The 19,389-nt window shown below is 36.9% G+C and overlaps 1 protein-coding gene across 1 annotated transcript in view; it reads left to right on the forward strand.

Annotated features, from left to right (window-relative positions):
* The window catches only part of UTRN (utrophin), a 313,286-nt gene that overhangs the window by 198,668 nt on the left and 95,229 nt on the right, over nucleotides 1–19,389 (forward strand). Inside the window, exon 53 of the mRNA XM_062490124.1 lies at nucleotides 2,404–2,560. Within this exon, the coding sequence (XP_062346108.1) occupies nucleotides 2,404–2,560 (157 nt within the window). The remainder of the gene's footprint in view (nucleotides 1–2,403; nucleotides 2,561–19,389) is intronic.

Consider the following 19,389-nt stretch of genomic DNA (forward strand, 5'->3'; position numbering starts at 1 on the left):
TTGAATGCATCTGCTCTTCAGCTGCTGCATCTTGCTTTTATTTTCAGTATAGCTTTTGATAAGAGTAAAAGGATAGTGTTCTGGAAAAATCCAGGCTGATGTGATGAGTTTTCCCCTTTTTAATGTCTTTCTTTGGGAGGTTAGGTCACTTTGTGCTCAGTGGAAAAATTTGAAGTCCCTGCTAGTGCAGTCCATTTCCTCTCCACCCCTTTCTGCTCTACCTCAGCAGGATTAACTTGCACTGGACTTTGAAACCATGTGATTGCTAGTGTTTTTTTTTTTTTTGGTATCGACATTAATTTGGCATGCACGCAAGTAGTAAGTGGTGAATTGCATTGCATTTAATCCTGTAACATATGCTGTATGATTCACATTAATATGGGATTAGTTTTTTCACTATTCATATTATTGCACTGTATGTTAAATAGTGGTGAATCACCCTTAAATTGTCCTTTATCTAGTTTCAGGAGTTTTTCTCCTCCTTACAAAGTTCCAATTTATTTTGCATACAAAAATTCCACTAAATAATTAGAGCAGAATCTTGAAGTTTCAGAGAGTGCCAGCTTTTAGAGGTGCAAGCTGCTTATATATGCTAGAGACAGTAATAAGTAATAATGATGAATAGGGATTTTACTATCAAATGTACAGAAAACTATAAATCTGAACATTTTCATTGTAGTTGCTACTAGAAATTCTCAAATATATATACTTTTTTTTTTTTTTTGAACAATCAGAGTCTAATGGCAAAACTGTACATTCAAATGTGGGCTGCCTTGGCTTAGATGAAAGTGCAATGTCTCTCCTCTGCTTGATTAATAAGTATAAATCTTGTTTTCACTTCAAAAAAGAAGGGCCAGTTTTGAGTACCTGAAAAAACATCAGGAGAGTGAAGACAATGCATTCCACTCCTCAGAAGCTGCTGGCCTGCACACCAGGGCCAACACAACAGCTTGCTTTGGCTTCAGTGCAGGTTGGGATGCTGACTCTACTGTTTAGGCCTGAGCTACAAGCAGCTTGTTGCAATTCAGTGTTGAGATAAAAGTATCAGTGAAGGCAATAAGGGACAACAGAAACAATAACACAGAAAACTCTAAGCAGTAAAATGTTGCTTCTAGCAAGTACTTAAATTTTATATTTTTTCCTAAGTAGTTACCTAAATGCTTTCCTTCATAGGAGTGAAGGAGTAGATTCCTCTTCCTAAAGGTACTTAGTTTATCCTTTTCAGAAATAAGGATCTTTTTTTCTTTTTATTTCCCTCCTTATAGACTTTTACTTGACTGTTTTATTGATTCACCTATCCTAGTATTGCTGGGAGATCTCAGTGTGGCCAGACCTAAGCTTGTGTTGAAGTTAACCATGCAACACATCATCCCTTCAATCCAAATGTTGTACCAGTCCCAAACATTCACTCTAATGCCATCTGAAATGATGATAAAAGACAACCAGGTGAAAATTTCTAGGTGTGAGTTACAGCGAATCAGAAAAGAAAAAAAAAAATATGTTGGCTTTGCACATTGGTTACAACAATGTGCAAAATAGGAAAGGGAATAGAGAATAATTCATTCATCCTTCAGAAGCAGGGGAGAAACTTGCAGAACTGGTGTCAGACTACACTGACAATCATTCAGCTCTACTCCCCCATCTGTGAGAAGAAAGAAACTGGTTTTTGCTCATAAAAATTAGGTACATGGTGGTCTTGAATAATACCATAACATAGAATGACTGCAGTAGAAGAACGGTAGTTGGTCCCTGTTGAAGGTTTTTATGCATCTTTTAGGCACTGCAGGAAGAAGACATCAAGTGAAGGTATTTCCGAAAATTATAGAAAAAGATATTGTGGAGTTTGACCTTTTTTTTTTGTCAGTTTAAGAGAGGAACAGACTCACTGTATTAATTGTCTAGTAATTAAATATCAGTGAAAGACGATTTATTAAGTAACCTATGCCAGTGATTGATATGTTCAGCAGCACAGGCAATTTGCTGTTGATCACTGCTGGTAGAAGAGCCTGGATTTTGCTTCTGGAGAGTCAAGATCCTGGTGTAAAATAGTTCAGTTTTGCAGTGCTTTAGCTCACAAAATGCTGCTTGTGCTTGTTGCACAACTGTGGTGGAGACACAATAAAACACAGGATTTTGTTAGGTTGCTTAGACATGCAATGTTCAAGGTTTTAGATGAGTTAAAGTATCAGGGTCATACTTATCTGTGTTCCCCTTTCTCCTCTGCTTATTTTGATTAACTTTGCAGAGTGTTCTGAAATAGAGATATTTTTTTTTTAAACGCAAACTTGCTTTGCAGTTAAACACTTAAAACATTCTCATCTTACTGATGGAGTAATTTTTTTTATTTTCCCATGCTAGTTTTGCCATTCAGGGCTTTAAAGATGCTGTTATGCTGTCTCACAGAGCTCACTTGGAGGCCAGTGCAGAGAAATGGAACAGATTGCTGACATCCCTGGAAGAGTTAATCAAATGGCTGAACGCAAAAGATGAAGAACTGAAAAAACAAATGCCTATTGGAGGGGATGTTCCAACCTTACAGCAGCAGTATGACCACTGCAAAGTAAGTTGCTTAAGTTTTATGGATATGCTACTGCAAATTAAAGAATGAAGCAAATTGTTGTACAGGAGAAATGATTAATGCTTCCTAGTGACTAATTTCTATAAAAAAGCTCTAGGTCTCCACCCATTTTGCTTACCCGCCTTGCCCAGTAAAGCACAACTAAGATACACCATAGAATTTCATCTAAAGGATTTTTGAGATATATGTTCAGGCTAAACACTTCTTTTCCTTACTGTTCCTCGATGTTTTTGGAATCCTGATGGGTGAAACTGTTACTTTACTCTAAAAGTTAGGGAAGGCATGCAAAAGTAAAATGTGACCAAGAATCATGAAAGCCAAGATGAATGTAAACTCAGTAAAATTGTGAACGGTGCCTTTCTGCATGTTACTAAACTCACCACTGACAACAGCCCCTTACCCATGCACACTCACACTACAAAGATGACTCAAAACTATTTTAGAGAACTAAAATTCTTCTGTGCCTCGTACTGTTGTAACTATAGCATGCTGTTCTTGTTTTCTGGTTTTGCTTGTCCTGTTCTGGTTTATACATGATAGACTATTAATTCCTGAATACTTCTTGACAGTAAAAAAGTCACTTGCATCTCCATTTCTTCATTCATCTAGCATGTAGAGTCTATCTTGCCAACTTGGATCAGTAATCAAGTAAAGATGGTTCTGCCATTGGAAAAATTCAATCTAGTAAAGCTGATTCCACCGCATTTGTTGATCTGTATGGTGTAAACAGGGAAAGAGTAAAATGCAGCTTTATATAGCTAATTGCCTGATAAATACGTTCCCTTCTGCCAACTACACTGGTGTCTTTTCTGCTGTGGTGTTTGGGGAGGGCAAAATTTGAGTTTGGAAAAACTTAATAATACATAAATACTTGGAATACTATGGGACAGTACAGAAAATGTAATCTGTCATGAGCAGTAGTTTTGCAGCTTCACTCCAAAATAGAAGTGCTTAAGGAAATCTGCATACATTTCTCTTAATTTAGTCTTTTAAAGTAAATTTATTAGCATAAACTCAGGAACTGTGTTCCTTGAGAGTTCTTCTCTTCCTAATCCACTTAAAGCATCATGCTCTGAAGGCACATCTGCTGTGAATTTTTTTATAATGATCAAATGGTGGATTAGTAGTGCCAAAGAGCAATAAAAGGCTGAAACAGAGCCAAATATGACTTTGAAGGAGGTCAGTGGAAGGTGGTAGACCTCTACAGGTCATTTTGTAAAGGCTTCTTTATGTCTTGTGTAGATTACAGTATGTGCATGATAGTAGCAAAATAATACTAGTATGTGCCTCTCATATGAAGAACTCAAATTGATTAATAAAATTAGTGCTTTATTCTGAAGTGGAAAAATTTAGTAGTAATGGTGCTGGATGGCTCATTTGGACCACTAGTGAATTGTAGCAGTTTGAAGGAGGGAACACCTCTGGATTGTTTAATCCTTACCTTTATGTTTAAAGAACAACTGATATTTTCTTATGTGTTAAGGTTAAGACTCTAGCGAGTACATTTGGGAGGTTTTGGAGGCTATTCTTTCTTTTTCAAAAGGCAATGTTCTTGTAGTGTCACAGTGAATATTGGATATAGTTGCCTGAGTCAGGTATTTAATGCAAGCTGCATTAATGGTCTGCAACAGTATGGTGTTAAAGCAACCCTGAGTATCACTTTATTTTTTATATACCTATGCCAGCAAAACTACTGTATACACTTGCAGATACGTCTTACATGATGTCTGGATGACTATTTCCAAATATTTGTCAGGGGGAACTAAGGGATTCCCATATATCTTGTAATGATATTGTGCCATACCAAATACAAATTGTTAGCAGGTGGCATTTCACATTCTGTTGAAGTGGCACTAGGTATTGCCAGAGGAGGGGAGCTGTACCACAGCTGTCTATTGTTTTGATTCTCATGGCAATGCTTCACTGCTGTTTCTTAGCAGGGGCTGTTCATTCCTTGCTGAAGCTGCAGTTTGCTAATGAACTTGATCAAGCTTTGGTATTTTTTCAGATAGGAAGTGAAAACTAAGGCAAAAAAACCAAAAACCCAAATGCAACAAAAAGCCAACAAAACAAAACCCCAAACCTGTTAGAAGTCCTTCTGCTTCCTCAGCAAGGTTAAGTGATTGGCTGATGTGGCTAGAATGCTGGATGAAGTGTCCTTTGTTGAGGAGCACAAGTGTTATTCCTGTGATTTTATTTATTTTTTTTTTTTACTTTTTGAAACATTATGCCAAAATTGCCCTTTCAGTGGATTTCTTGTAAACTTTCTCTAATTCCATATCGTCAGTAACTCTGTGCCTTGTAGTGGATTGATGGCTTGTCATTTGTTTTTGCCTTTAAGGTGTTCCATTTAGAATAGATATCCTGTATTAAGCTGGGAGTTTTCAGTGTTTCCGATTTGAGGTGTCACTATATCAGATGAATATTGCAGAGATATGACCTGATTTCTCTTGCTCCAAAGGATACTCCCTTTATTCTACCTCTCATCACTGGCTGTCCTGGTACTTCTAAAAATGTTTTCTTTGCCCATGCTTCTTTAAGCATTAAAACTCCTGAAGATTTCATTTGTGAGGTTTACTTTTGATCAAAGGGGTTTCTTTTATGATCCCTTGTTGCATTTTGCAGCACCATGTCATCTAGCCCTGAAAAGGTTCTCCCAGGTCTGTGTGCCTCTGCTCTCCTCTTTCCTTTAATTTCATATCTGAGTGTAGATTTGAAGTTGTCTTCATGCAAATTGAGCAGTTCAGTATCTCATTTTGTCTCCACTGCTCTGTGACATATTTTCTCCTATTTCCAACTTGCTTGGCTGATCTTTTCCTTGCTGGCACTTCAAAACGTAAGTGGTGAAATAGTGGCTCAGCTCTGTAAGATGTGCCCTCGTGATTGTCCCGTCTCCTTCCCTTTATTTTTCTGAGTTCTGTTGTATTAGCATTATTTTTTTGCTTCTAGTTGCTCAATAATTGTTTTTATTAACCAACCTTTATTCCCCCTGAGGTACAGGAGATGACTTGTTTGGTTCGACTTAATGGCACTGATTCTATTGGCCTTTCCCTCTATTATTATCTCCCTCACTCGGTGCTTGGCTTCAGCAGTGCTAGATAGATAAGTCCAGTACTATGTGAGAGTTTGGGTTGACTCACATTGTTTGGGTGCTACTGAGGTCTGTTTGGACAGGAGAAAATAAATTGTTAATGTTTGATTTTTAAACTTGTTTTTGTTTTAAATATCACTCATTCTTCTGTGCTTTAAATGCAAACATTACCCACAGCACTGTTAATAAGTTGAATTAGGGCTACAGATTTAGCCCATATTTCCCAGGTTAGTGGAAATCTTTCAGGATGTGGAAAATATTTATAATTTTTGACTCTTTTTTGTGTTGTTCAGCCAAACTTCCATCGTCTGGAAATTTATCACATACTAAATGCCAATCAATGAGCACATCCAGTCTGACTGTTGAGTGTGTTGCTCGGTGTGTTGCAGGGGGCAGGACAAAGAGGAAGCTTAAACAATGGTGCATGGATTTCCTATTTTGATTATTCTCAAAATTTCTTTGTCTTTAAAAGAGGGGTTGTGGAGCAGGAAGTCCAAAGAATACTGGAAAATTTGGGACACTGAGAAGAAGTTTAAAAGTACCTAAGCTGAAAAGTTGTTCATGTGGAGTGTGCCTACAGCTGAGTCTACATTCATGCTCTGGAAGTGTGGGACACAGGGAATGGTTTGTAGGGAAAAGAAACTGAAGGCACTTACCTTTTCAGAGTTTATTGCCAGTTTGTTTTCCATAATTTCAGTTTCTCACTGTTGTTAGTTCTTAGCAGCTCATGTTTCCCTTTCATTCTGATCTTTACTAGTCTTCCTTTTAAATACTTATTTAGGATTTTAATGTGTGTGATGCAAATTTTGATCAGCTACATAGACCAGGAACAAAACCTCTCACCAACTCACCAAAACTGAAAAATCAAAAACACCACCCCAAGCCTGTTTTCCACCCAGCCTCTCTCCCTCAAAATATCCACTCCTACGTGCACATTTTAGTACACCAGAAAAGAAAATCTGGAAAAAATACTATGACATCAGTGGGGTAGTTTTGTGCACGTGGAAGTACCTAGAGTCACACGTGTGTACAAGAGGAAGTAGTAGCATAGATGCTTTGTTCTTTGGAGATGCACTGAAACCTTTATAAATTTCCCTTTTTCACTGGAATAGTTTCTGACTGTAGCTTTTTGAAAATGTGCTTTGCTAAAATACAAAGATTCCCTAAAAGCTATAAATCACTGTGGTTTAGATTCCAGAGGGAGAACCAGGACATTTCAAATTAAGCAGAAATAGGTACCCTCTTGCATAAATCCTGTTGGCATGTGTCTGCATAAATGAACAAATGTCTAGCTAATGCTAAATAATGCATGCATCTTGGATCAAAGAAATGCTTAACTTAGCTTCATTTGAGCTCAGAATGAATTGGCAAAGGACCTGTGAATGTTTGATTGATAATTTTATATCTATGAATAGGTCATTAATATTTTAGATAATCTTAAAACTTTTTGAGGTTGCTGTCTATGTATTTCATGTTTCAGATTTGTTTCATTAAAGTAATCAAATAATGAAAGGTGTAGTATTTCAGTCTGTTTTACTTAGCTGTTTTCACTTAATCAAAAGTTTTAGCATAACCAACTGGAAACTACTCTCTATGTGTTGTTATCCCTTCAGGGTGCCTGTAATTCTGTTATTCTGTTTAACAGGGGGAAAGTCTGTGATGAAAAAAAGAAATCTATTTCCAGCCTTAAACTTATCTTCACTCTTTGTTTGCCTGTCTGATTTTGGGCAATGGGTTTTTTCTTAAATTAATTTCTACTTAATTATTGTAGATTTGTTTTCCGGGATATTTTCTGTATTAAAATCTGCTTCCACATTAGGAATTACTAAATCTAAGAACAAAAAAAGAGGCATTAAAGTATGGGTGCTGCTTTGGGCTATTCTCTTAATTATAGTCTAGAAAGACCTTTATTAATTTGTTACTCATCTCATCACATAAGACACAAAGCACACAAAATCTCGGCTTCTTAGAGGTAGTCAGCTAAATTAGTTGGTCAGTTAATGGGTGGTTGCTAAAACATTAATTTTGACTGCAGTGTGAGGTATGAGGGGGTAAGAAAGGAGGTCTAAGTGGTCCATGGTTGGAAGTAGAAAATCAATACAGGAACTTGCTTAGAGGAAGAGCTGCAACTTGGTCTGATGGACAAGGGTGTAATTGAAGCAGGAGCTTGAGCAATATGTACCGTGCTGCTCTGAAGGGGCTCTTTAAAGTCAGGATGTGGTTTCAAAAACTACATGCTCTATCAAGAGGGGGAATAGCCTTCCCAATAGTCAATCAGCATTACTAAGATGTGTGAGAACTCCTTAAGTAAACCTGTAAGGGGTAAGAGTTTTTTAAGAACTCTTGAAATTTTGCATATTTGAGAGTCCTGAATGTTGATTATTGATGAAAAAATTTGCTATTGTACTACACTGAAAATTTGTACTGTTCAAGGACAGTACAACTCATTAATCTTTAACTGAGACTTTGTGGTGTGTTTAGGAGGAAGAAGTGGAAATGGTGGGTGGGAATGTTTTGTTATGGGAGAGGAAGAGTGTAGTTAAAGCCTGAAGTTAAATGAGGTTTCTCAAATGGACAGACTTAAATACATTGCTCAGTAAGGATTTACTTAAACTGATTTGTATTTTATGTGAATAATTCAGGTGTGTCACTATTCTCCTGGGCTTTTTCTCCAGAAGAATGATGTGTAAACAAATGTATGGCACAAAGAATTGTTAAATTGGGATGCCAGTGCAGTGTGTTTTAACTTCGACAAAAATAATTGTTTCTCCTGGCTGTATTTCATCTTGTTCCCAGAAGTGTGGTTGTCTTGCGATAAGTCAGGAAAGTTGCAATGGATCAGTACTTAAAATAATAAATAACCTGGATAATGAAAGAAAAAATTACTCTGTCACTAATGCAGAGTAAAGCAGGTTGCCTTACTGTGGGAAAAAACAATTCATAAACATTTTTCCAGTACAATAAAAGAAACATTTTGGTGGGTTTGCCTTTTAAATAATATCCTTTTGATGTATACAGCTCATGCTGCTCTTTCCTGAGGAACCAGTCTCATTTGTTTTAATTGAAGACTCCTATATAAATTTTTAGGACCTCACTAGGTCTTTTTCAAACCACTGAATAAAGGAAGATTTGTAGATATCCTCAAATATCTAAGAGGTCATTCTGGCATTGCTGTGGAGGAGAATGCTCGTGTCATAAATTAGGCTTACAATGCAGAAACAGCACAGCAATCAGCCTTTCTCTTTGTCCTTTAAAGGCTGCGATGAGTTGAGTGCCTGTTTCTGTGGTATCTTTTTATTTCACCTCACAAGAAAACACTCTAGTTCCATCACTGTTAGTAATAGCCCATCTACAGCTGATGACATATTGTAACATCTTGATGTGCTGGAATGTACCAGACATCATGTATACCAGACACTTAAAGTGCCTTGAGCTGCAATACCATGTCTGGCTTTGGCCTGACCTTCAGGGGTGAGCCATGAGCACAACCACAGATGCTGATGGAGCACAAGCATATTAGTGACTGATTTTTAATCTCCACCCATAGGACAGCCACTCTGTTCTCTTAGCTACATGTGTTGTTCATCTTGCTGTGTTCTTCAGACTCTATGTCCTTAAGGAACTAAAGTGACTCCTATTGCATGATACTTAGGATGAAGGTGCATCAGTGCAATGGTTGATACTGTAGTACAACACTGGCTTTTTGTTTCGTAATTTCTAGGGATGCTCAATATTTTGTTGGCCATTTTTTTGTTGTTGTGGCATATTAAGCAAATTATTTCGGGGGCCTGGCAATGAAACTCGCAAGATCTTTTTTTTTTTTTTCCTAAGCTGTAACTGCCCAGAAAGATGCTCATGGATTTCAATTTGTGTATGCTTTTTTTTAAAGATCAATTGGTGTTTCAATTGCATTTAAAAATGCTGGGTATCACCAGAAACCTAAGGACGATATGTCAAGAGATCAGCTGCCTCACTGGATCCCAGAGGTAGGCTGGTATAAGGAAATGAGATAGGACATTTCTCTGAATGCAAATATTGTTTTTTGCTGAGGTCTGTTTTTCCAAAGGCAGAGAGACAGGAAAAAGCAGTGGCGCAGTCACAGTGAATCTGTTTTTTCAACTGGGGACTGCTGCTAGAGAGCCCCAATAATACAGGGTCCACTGCCATAATTTTTTTCTGATGCTTTCATAGCCTGTGTTAGAGATGAAAACTGTTTGTCCTGCATGAGCAGGACCTTTCTCATTTTGACACCAATTTGAGGTTCTTTCTGTATATTCAATAAAACCAGCTCAGGTTTCCTTGATTTCTCTGTGATCTGTTTTGATAAACTGGACCACTAAGAAGAAACTTACTCTGTTTAACAGGGCTGTTCACTTGTCACTTGAGGTGTGAACTGGAGCTTGTAGGGTTTAATGCAAATCTTAAGAACCTTTTTATATAAATGGATACTTTTCCTTATGAATTTTGTGCAAACACTAGAGAGTTTTATTTTCTTTAGTCTTGTGTTCTCAGTGGGCAGAGTCCCCTATGAGTCACTATTTTGGAGAAACTGAACAGAGGCATTAGTTTATGATGCACTTCTTAAATATGGAGTAAGAGAGAGGCTGTTACCACTTTAAAATCCTCCTGAAACTTATTGCATTTGCAGACAGGGTCTGGTAAAGAATCTTTTTTATTTTCTGTTAAGAACATCTTAATCTAGATACTGCTTCTTGATGCTGCAGGCAGAATCTTTAGGGAAGAAGAATATTTATTCCAGCTAACTCCTGAACTGGAGGAGGAGGATTCAAGGATCTTCAATCCCTTGTTATTGCAGTCAGTAATCCACCCTAGGAAGATCAGCAATAAATTGGAAAAATTGTGTTTCCATGGCAGCCACCCACTCCTGTTCTCATGCAGATTCTAGAGACAGGAGGCTAGGTTTCAAAATGTATGTACAAAATAGGGCTGGAGATGGGATTCTGCTTTTTCTTAGGCTTTTCTGTTAGTTTTTCCATTTATTTTGTTGCATTTTTAGAAGGCAAGGGTAGATATTGGTGTAATGGGCAAGCTAATCTCACAGGAGGTATTTTGTTCTGTTTTCTTTCCAAGGGCTCTTAACCATAGCTAATTGTTCCTAGGCAGTTACCGCACATCTGTATCTTCTGACCTGGGTTTCAGTGAATTTCTCTCCTCCAGGGTGGCTAGTCTGTGAGGCTGGGTAATTGCTGGGAATGTTACTAGAAGCAGCTTCCTTCTCTGAAGTTTTGGTCTTTCAATTTTGGATGCCGAAGTGTGCTAAAACTAAAATCATGCTTAAAGATTTGAATCTTTCTTTTTTAGGGAGGCTTCTGGAAGTTGTTTTTGTTAATGTGTGTCTCCTGCAAAGTGAATTCAGTGTTGTGCTTCAGAAAGGCCTTATGTTGGGTCTAGTGTTCCCACTCCTATACCTTGGACTGCTAGAGGTCCTAACCAGTTACAGATTAATCCAGAGTTAGTGGTTTTGGGGAAAAGTTTGTTTGTTTACTTTTAATCATATTTGGAACCTGAATGCTCATCTTGTGAGACCGGTGACATGATTACTTGTGTCATTTAAAGTAGCATCAGTAGTTGTCCATATCAGAAGACTTGGGGTACCCTGAGCTTCAGTGTTAAGGTACAAGTACAATTCCTCCATATAGTGCTGTGCCTGGTAGGTCTGCCATGTCTGCAGTCATTCCTTAGAGTTACTGAGATTACTTTGTTTTAGTCAGTAGGTTACTGAATTTTATGAGCATGCTGTAATTAAGATAGAGAATATTTGCTCGACGACGTGGCTGTTGCTTGTGGGGATAGGGTCTCTTTTGGTTTGTGTCTTGCTTTTGGGGTGGTTCTTTAGGCAACTCTTTCTGGAAGGAGTGCAGTGTTGTCCTCGCACATTTACTACTGCTGAGTTATTTTACATGCTTGCTTCGTCATCTTATAATTTATTCCCCTGTAATGTCTGAGGAGACTTTAAAAGCATCCTGTACAAAACCTGAGTTTTCTCAAGCATCCTTTTTATGTTGTTGCTTAGTGATAATGTAGCATTATGTCAGGCTAGTAGTGAAGCTACTGTGTCCTAAAGTGGTTTCAAGCACTGTGTATTGACTGGATGTGAAACTTTGTAGCCCACTCCACCAAACAGACAATACAAATGCAGTATCTTCTGTGACATGAGCAGCCTTTTCTGGTTCTGCACTGAATGAAGATCAGCCTTAAGTCTAGTTTCTGATAGTCTGAGATGCCATGCTATTGCTGACACATGCCTGCGCTGTTAGGTGGTTGCTGTTGGTTATCCCTATATCCTGTTTCCCTGTAGGACGGATTTTGATGGGATATGGGAAGCTGAATAGTTCTTCTGAACTTTTGGCCGTGGGGGCCTGTTCCTTAAATGAACAGGCATAGTCTGTAGTGAGAGAGAATATTTCAAATATGTTCTCAAAGAACTTAATAGCTGCTGCTAATGGTGATTCATGTATTTTATGATAATATTTTAATATTTTAGAGTTTTCTTGTTAAATGAATGTGTAAATGGAGAAAAAAAAAACTCTATGCCAATGTTTGACAGCATAACACAATGCACCTATGATATTTCCTAGTCAGTGTTATAATATTGTTGTCAGCAATTTTGTGTTTGCAAACAATATTTAGAGGCTTAAGAGAGAGTAAACCAAAGCCATAAATCATTAATATGTTCTGATACATTTATTTTCCCTTTTGTTTGAAGTTGGACTGAATTTTATGCATTCTGTCTATGTTACTAAGGAATTTTTAGTCTAAAAGTCCAAAGATAGGTAATAGAACAGATTTTTTAAAAAACCCACAGACTTCCTCTCCCTTGAAACAGCTCTTTTGCCACTTACATGCTTGAAGAATTTTTAAAATATAAAATAAAATATTGTGACTAATAAAAGGACTATGCTTGTCATTTTATAAACAGTCACTTTAAAATGCATACTTTGTAACTGTGTGATTTACTTTGGTCTAAATTAAAATTTTCAGTACCAATAGAGGATTGAATGATTGAATCCAGTCATTACTTTTATTAGTATATTTTTCATTAAGTCAGTGTAACAGGTCAACAAGAATTTAATATAAGCAGTAATAGAAGAGAGAACAGTAAATGAGAGAGTTTTAAAGAAATTACTGGAACAAATACATAATTTTTCAGTTATATATTACTGCAGGTCATCTATAATGTCTTTTCACCTTGTTCTAGATTATATACAGTCTATGTTTATTTACCTTGGAATAAATCTGATATGAAGTCTTTCTTTTTTCTTTTTGTTATTTAAATAACAGCTATTTGTACATTTTCTCTTTTGTGGTTCCATCTTCTTTTTTGAGTGATAGATCTGCCTTAGAAGAGAGAGGCTAGAAGTTTATCTAAGCATTGACCACCTTGAAGAGATAATGTTCAAGCCAGGGTAGAAACCCTCCAAAAGAACAAAATGCTGAAAGGAGAGGGAAGACTAATTGTCAAAATATTTTTATCATCAAATAAATGCAAGGAAAGGGGAGAGTCTTTTGGGCAAACTTCAATGGTATCTGATAATTTTATCCTGTACATGTGATTTTTCAGTCTCAGGTTTTGTAGCAGAGAGATACTGAGAAATACTTGATGCTGATGGCATAAGTGCTGTGGTCAGCACCTGCCATCATGCTGGGTTGGGATACTTTCAGGAGCCTCAGTCCTTGATATTGATACAAGTCCCCAGGCTTTGGCTAAAACACAGACTGCTACAAAGCAGTCAGTCATGTTTGGTTGAAATTAGTAATTTTCAATAGGTCAGCCTCATTTGCAGAGATTTTCTGATGATCTTGTATTGTTCTGTATGATCATGTAGATGATGCCTTCTGACATTTCTGGCTGCTACAAGATTCTTAGTCCTGTGAGCATAGGTGCTTGGCTGCAGTTTCTCAAATCCTTTTTTCACCTGGGTCTTCCTACTTATGCTTTACATGGTGCTGGTGCAGCAACACTGGAGGAGAAGGAGGAAGCTATTGTCTTAATGCTAGATCCGTGAAAGAGTGGCTAGTGGTAAGCACAGCATGCCATATAAGCCAAACAAATAAACAAAACCCCATGGTGTTGTAAAAACAAAGGTACTTTTATTGCTAGAGAGAAAACTATACAGACACAGGTCAGATGTGAATCACATTATTCATACTGTTCTGGAAAAACAGCATGGGTACGAAGATGATGTATGTCACCTAAAAAATCACTGCATACTGCAAGTAAGCATGCTTACTGCATTTTGGTTATACTTGTAGAAAAATGTGAAGAGATTTCTAAGAAAGCAATGACATCAGAGTTAAAAGCACTTAAGCTACTGCACCCTATTGCTAAATATAGTATAAATGAACTAAATACAAGAAATAAGTGACATTCCTGTACTTTAAAAAAAAAAAATCTCTGTTTATGATACACAGTTTTCACTAAGGTTTCTGGGGAAAGAGATCAGTAATAGGTGTCTTGGTGCATGTGCATGTTTTCACCTTTTTTTAAATGGCTTTAAATTGACAGTTTTATTTTCTGGAAAATTGTCGCAGATGTGTTGAAGTATTCTTTGGCTTCCAGTCACTAAAACCAATTATAGCTTATGGTTTTGAGACACTGAGACTGTGTTCTTAGTGTTATTGTTTATACCGTCAGTATTTTACTTATTGCTATTACTTTTCTCCATACCATTATTAGGCAACTTTGCCATGGCATAGAGCTTGTTTCTAAGTATTGAAGACTAAAAGTAATAATTTGATTTTATGGTTTTGTTTTCTTCTTTTTTTGTTCTCTTAATGAGAAATTTTTTCATGGTTTCAAATTCTGTTTCTAAAGAAAACTAAATCCTGTTTAATACATGCTGCTTCTACTACATATAAAATATTACAAATCTTTGCCTGAAGAGCTACAAATAAAAAAGCTTATCATACGGAGAAACAAAGCGGAGAAAGGAAATGAAGTGAGTGAACACGAGTAATAAGTAAGTTTTCTGGTCTCTCTGATTTGTTCATCTTAGTATTTGTGGACCTGAGTTAAACAGCCCTGCTTCACAGAAGTATTATTTTAAGTCCTGGTATCTTTCTCAAATTGACCCCTAATCATTGTCAGTTATATTAAATAACTTTTTTCTCATAGGCAGAAAGCTGCTTTGTAGTCATCCCAAAGAAATGGTTTATGGCAGCTTTTGCAATAAGTTTCAGTAGGATCTTTTTTTCCTTTTTTTCCAGGTTTACAGTAATTCTTATAGAATTATTTTTAATCAAGCAATCTGGTTTATGTGAACAGCTATTAAAAGAACTTACAGTGGGTAAAAAATAAGGCAAAGTTTTGTCTTTATTGTCTGTGGATATTTTGCAGAACTTTGCTTGAATTATTTTAATTTCAATCTTCTTCTACTGAATAAAACCCCAAGCAGACTGTTAAAATCAAATAGCAAACTCTTTGGGAAAGGAGGAGGGCACAACCTTGTAATCGGGTGATGGAACACTATTTGGAAAACACTGAAAATTTTCAAGTGGGTTTGCTCAGTGTTTTGTATTAATATATGTATACAGATCCGGCTGGATTTTCTGTTGTTTTTATGAGATGTTGTTAGATCATCTATTTGAAAATGCGAAGACTGATCAATGCTGTTGTGTTGGGCAAGTTCATTTTGCAGAGGCATAAATGGAGCTAATAAAGCAATACACACTATGGCATGTTGTGACAAGTTTGGGTGTGTCCTGTTTCACAAGGGGCTTAAACTCCCAGCAGAAATCTTTTTTATTTATGTTCTCTGTGGCCCATGATGAGGGAGAATTCTCTGCTACTTGAAACAAATGCAACCCCCCCCCACCCCCCAAAAAAATCTTAGAATCCAACCCCACCACAATTATGTTGGTATACCTGCTGCATTACTGCTGTGCCGTAGAATATGTGAAGTATTACACTTGGGGCTTGCCTTTCTTTGCCTTTTTTTTTCTTCTTAAATGCCATTAGCTTTTACAGATATGGCATAGGTGCCAGGTTCTGTGTTTTCATGTTCCTCTAACTTCTGATGGTGACTAGAATGAGCTGAAGGAGGTGACTTAAGCAGATGGGAAAGTCGTGTTGCCCTTAGGGTGTTCCTTCCTCATGACTCTCTCATAAAAGCCTGGAAAATTGTCTGAAATTAAGTATTTCCTCTTTGAAACACTACGGTTTTTTTTGGTTTTTTTTCAGTAATGGTTTTACAGTAATCTTTGTCTTCTGAGCAGATGTTGGATATACTAGCACACAATCCAGAGACAGGAAATTTTGGAGAAGTGATCCAAAGCAGAGATCCAGTAATCTGTCATGTCACAGTAACAAACTGTTACAAAGATGCTGTCATTTTAGATAGTTTGAAAATGGGAAGCTATACTGGAAGAGTTGAGAGCAAAAATCTACGAGGGAGATTGAAGTAGACTTGTGGTGAGCAAGACAGTTTGTTGACTGTTTGGTGATTATTCAGTTGTCTGTCTGGACCATTTGCTTCCAAAGAAAAGCCAAAGTGACTTTTTCTAAGAAAGAGTAATTAACGTTGACAGGGTTTCTGCTTCTGAAAGAATTTTCAGTAGCAATCCTCTCTCATGCATGTTTGCTTGCATACATAACAGGAACACTAGGGCTAGCCTCAAATTGTAACTGGTCTCTAGCATTTTTTTCTGCTTCAATATTCAGCTGGGCTCTCTTGCCTGTGCTTCCTTCTCCCCTAAAAGGAATATTCCTCCCCTTACACAATTGTTATACAGGAGTTGCTCCCTTGAGACTTTTTGCAGTGATCTGATAATTTATATGTGATGCTGCATTTATACGTGCTCTAATTTAAACATGATAGTACATTCACTATTTTTCTTGGTGGTCACAATTCATTGTCAAGGATGCTGATGTACTCTTGCACTAAGAAGGATGACATAGAAGAAACCTCTCATGATATCTGGGCCTGCTCACAAAGTGCATCCTATCTTTATATATGGAATGAATTCATACTGCTGCATATCACAAAGTTTCTCTTAGGTGTATTGAGTTTGACCTGTAATTATTAAGTCTTTCTCAAGACCTCTGCATTAATATGGTAGGCACCATTTAACACTGAAGTAGTTTATGATGCAAAACATATTTGACTCGTCCCATTGGTAGTTTTTTTGAAGAAATGCAGAGGAATCTTAATCACACAAAATAAGCAAAAGGTGACAGGAGTTTAATTACTCTTAACAACAATGCATCACCCAACTTGTTAATGGCGGCATAATTTCAGTTTGAAGCAAGAAACTAATGGCAGTTCATCAGTGCCCAGCAATCGCACAGCCTAAGCAAATGCAAGCCAGTCTGTTGCCAGCAAACAAAGAGGAATGTGTCTCTTATGTTGAAGAGACAGATGCTTACTGCTGAGGGTGCAGGGAAATAGGCAGTTCTAACAGGATATTTGAGGGCTCTTGCTCAATTAAGTAATAAACCATTTAATAAGCAGCAGATGTTTTGTGTGTCTTGTGTCAGGATGGAGGCGGTACATGTTTTGGATGCATAAACAGAATTGTGCTTTTTTTTATGTTCTTTATCCCTTCCCCTTTTTCTGTGAGTATTTTCTGACATAAAAAGCAGAAATTAAGCCAGTTGTTACCCATAAAGAAAAGATGGAGTTTAATGCTCTGACAGTGTTTCCACCATAAACTCATTTGTTGGGTTTTATGTAACTGAGTGTTTGTTAACTGTTATCCAAAGCTACCCAGCTATACACTGTGCAGTGCACAGTTACACAGTTTGGAGCTAATTAAAGTTAGCATTGAGTACACAAATTTCCTTTACTCCTTCAAAGGAGGTATAACTTTGAAGAGTGTGGAAATGTAACTTCTGTTCTGCAGACAGCTTTACAAAACAGTTTCGTCTGAAATGGAAGGTTCCTTATTTTGATGGTATATTGCCTTGTCTTTCAGGTTGCTTTTTAGAAGATATAATCTTTTCAAATGTCTTTGAAGTAGAATCAGTGCAATACTTTACTTGGCATAGTACAGTGATCTTTTCCTGTGGGTTTTTTCAGGTTTTTTTTCACATTTTGGCAAAAATATTATTTTATCTTTGCTGATTTCTTACTGTCAGTCCACTATGTCTGGACACCAGTTCTCATATACTTTAGAATAAAGGTTGTGTTTTTTCCCTAAGTTACATATAAGTAGTTGTCCTGCTTCTGACAGGAGCCAGGAGAAGAGTCTGGGGAGACAGACAGAAGAAAAATAGAGCAATAGAGAGGGTTAGTTCTCTTCCTGCCTTCTGTCAATCAGAGAGGTATGAAAATGCTTGTGATGACACTACTGGTTTAATATAAAATAAATAAAAACAGAAATAAAAAGAGGTCAAGTCTTCCAGGGTTGTTGATCTCATGTAGCTGTCATGATTTCCTAGTAGGGTTTGGTGAGATTCGTTTTCCTCCTCCAAAAGCACCCTGTAGTCCTTTTGATGTAAAACTGAATGTGCTTTTACTGGCAGTTTGGCATTTGAAAATTGGTTCCACTGCTAGCAGGGTGATTACTGTTGTTGTGTAAAAGTAAATACTTTTTCTCTACCACATAAAGAGTAGTAGAAAGCTGCAACAGCTTCCCTCTCTCTTCCTATTTCAGTCTCCACACTGATTCAGGCATTATTGCTGTCTCTGGGGTACAGTCTGTAGGAATTCTTATATTAAATCCTGATTAGGTATGTTAAACAGATTTCTTTTTGAAATGCTCCATTAAAAACATTTTTTCCTATGCATAGCGTTTTTAAACCAAGCCTGTTTCAATCTACTGCTTTTGTGTAGTTTATGCAAGTCATCAAGTTTAATGATGCTCATACTCCTTTTTAGCTGTCATATTACAATGGATTTAAACCAAAATATGCTCACTTAATTAGAAACTTGCTGGATGAGCAAAATAGGCATATTCTATCAGATTTCGTTCTGTTGTTTATATGATACTTTTGTAGTACTCATGGTACAGTGAAATGCTTAGTAAGGATTGAATATGAAAACTGTTTTCTTGAAGAAGAGAAAAAGAGCCAATGAAGTAATTTCAGTGGGTATGCACTGTGTAACAAACCCATTACAAAAGGGCTGCACTGGCCAGCATGGTTATATTTCTGGGGATTTCAGTAGCTGATTTAATAGATAACTCACATTAGCACATTGAAGCCTGTCTTTTCATTTTTGTTAAGAAAATAATTATCTATTTTTAAAAAAGGATTTTTGATTATAATGTTTTACGTGTGCAAAAAAATTACTTGTTTTCCAGTCCCTAAAGTCTGTGTTCTTTTGGGCTTCCAAACTTTGCTGGGCAACCAAGTCTTGGTTATCATTGACCTAGAAACACAAATAAAGTCTTATTTCATTGGACTAGGAAATAGGAAATCAAGTTACATAAGATTACTGATGCTGAAAAACATAATAATGAACATCATTATGGCTCATTTTTTGTAACCTTTGCTCAATTAAGCAGTATCTCCCTTCGTCTCTAGATGGATTTGGATCCTGTACCATCTCTAGGGATTGCAGGACTTGCAGTTCTTGCTTCAGAGAAGACTAAAGTTTTTTTCAATTTTTAAGAAAAAGCATAGCCCTGTGATCTTTAATTTAAGAATAGCTTTTATATGTCTTTTTTTTGATGCAATGTGTGTGGTAATGAAGCTTACTTCTGCCTTTGTGCTGTAGTACTGGATTCTTCTGTAACGCACAAAGGAGGCCTTTCAAAG

Source organism: Cinclus cinclus, chromosome 3 (genome assembly GCF_963662255.1).
Source record: "Cinclus cinclus chromosome 3, bCinCin1.1, whole genome shotgun sequence".
Classification (NCBI taxonomy): Eukaryota; Metazoa; Chordata; class Aves; order Passeriformes; family Cinclidae; genus Cinclus; species Cinclus cinclus.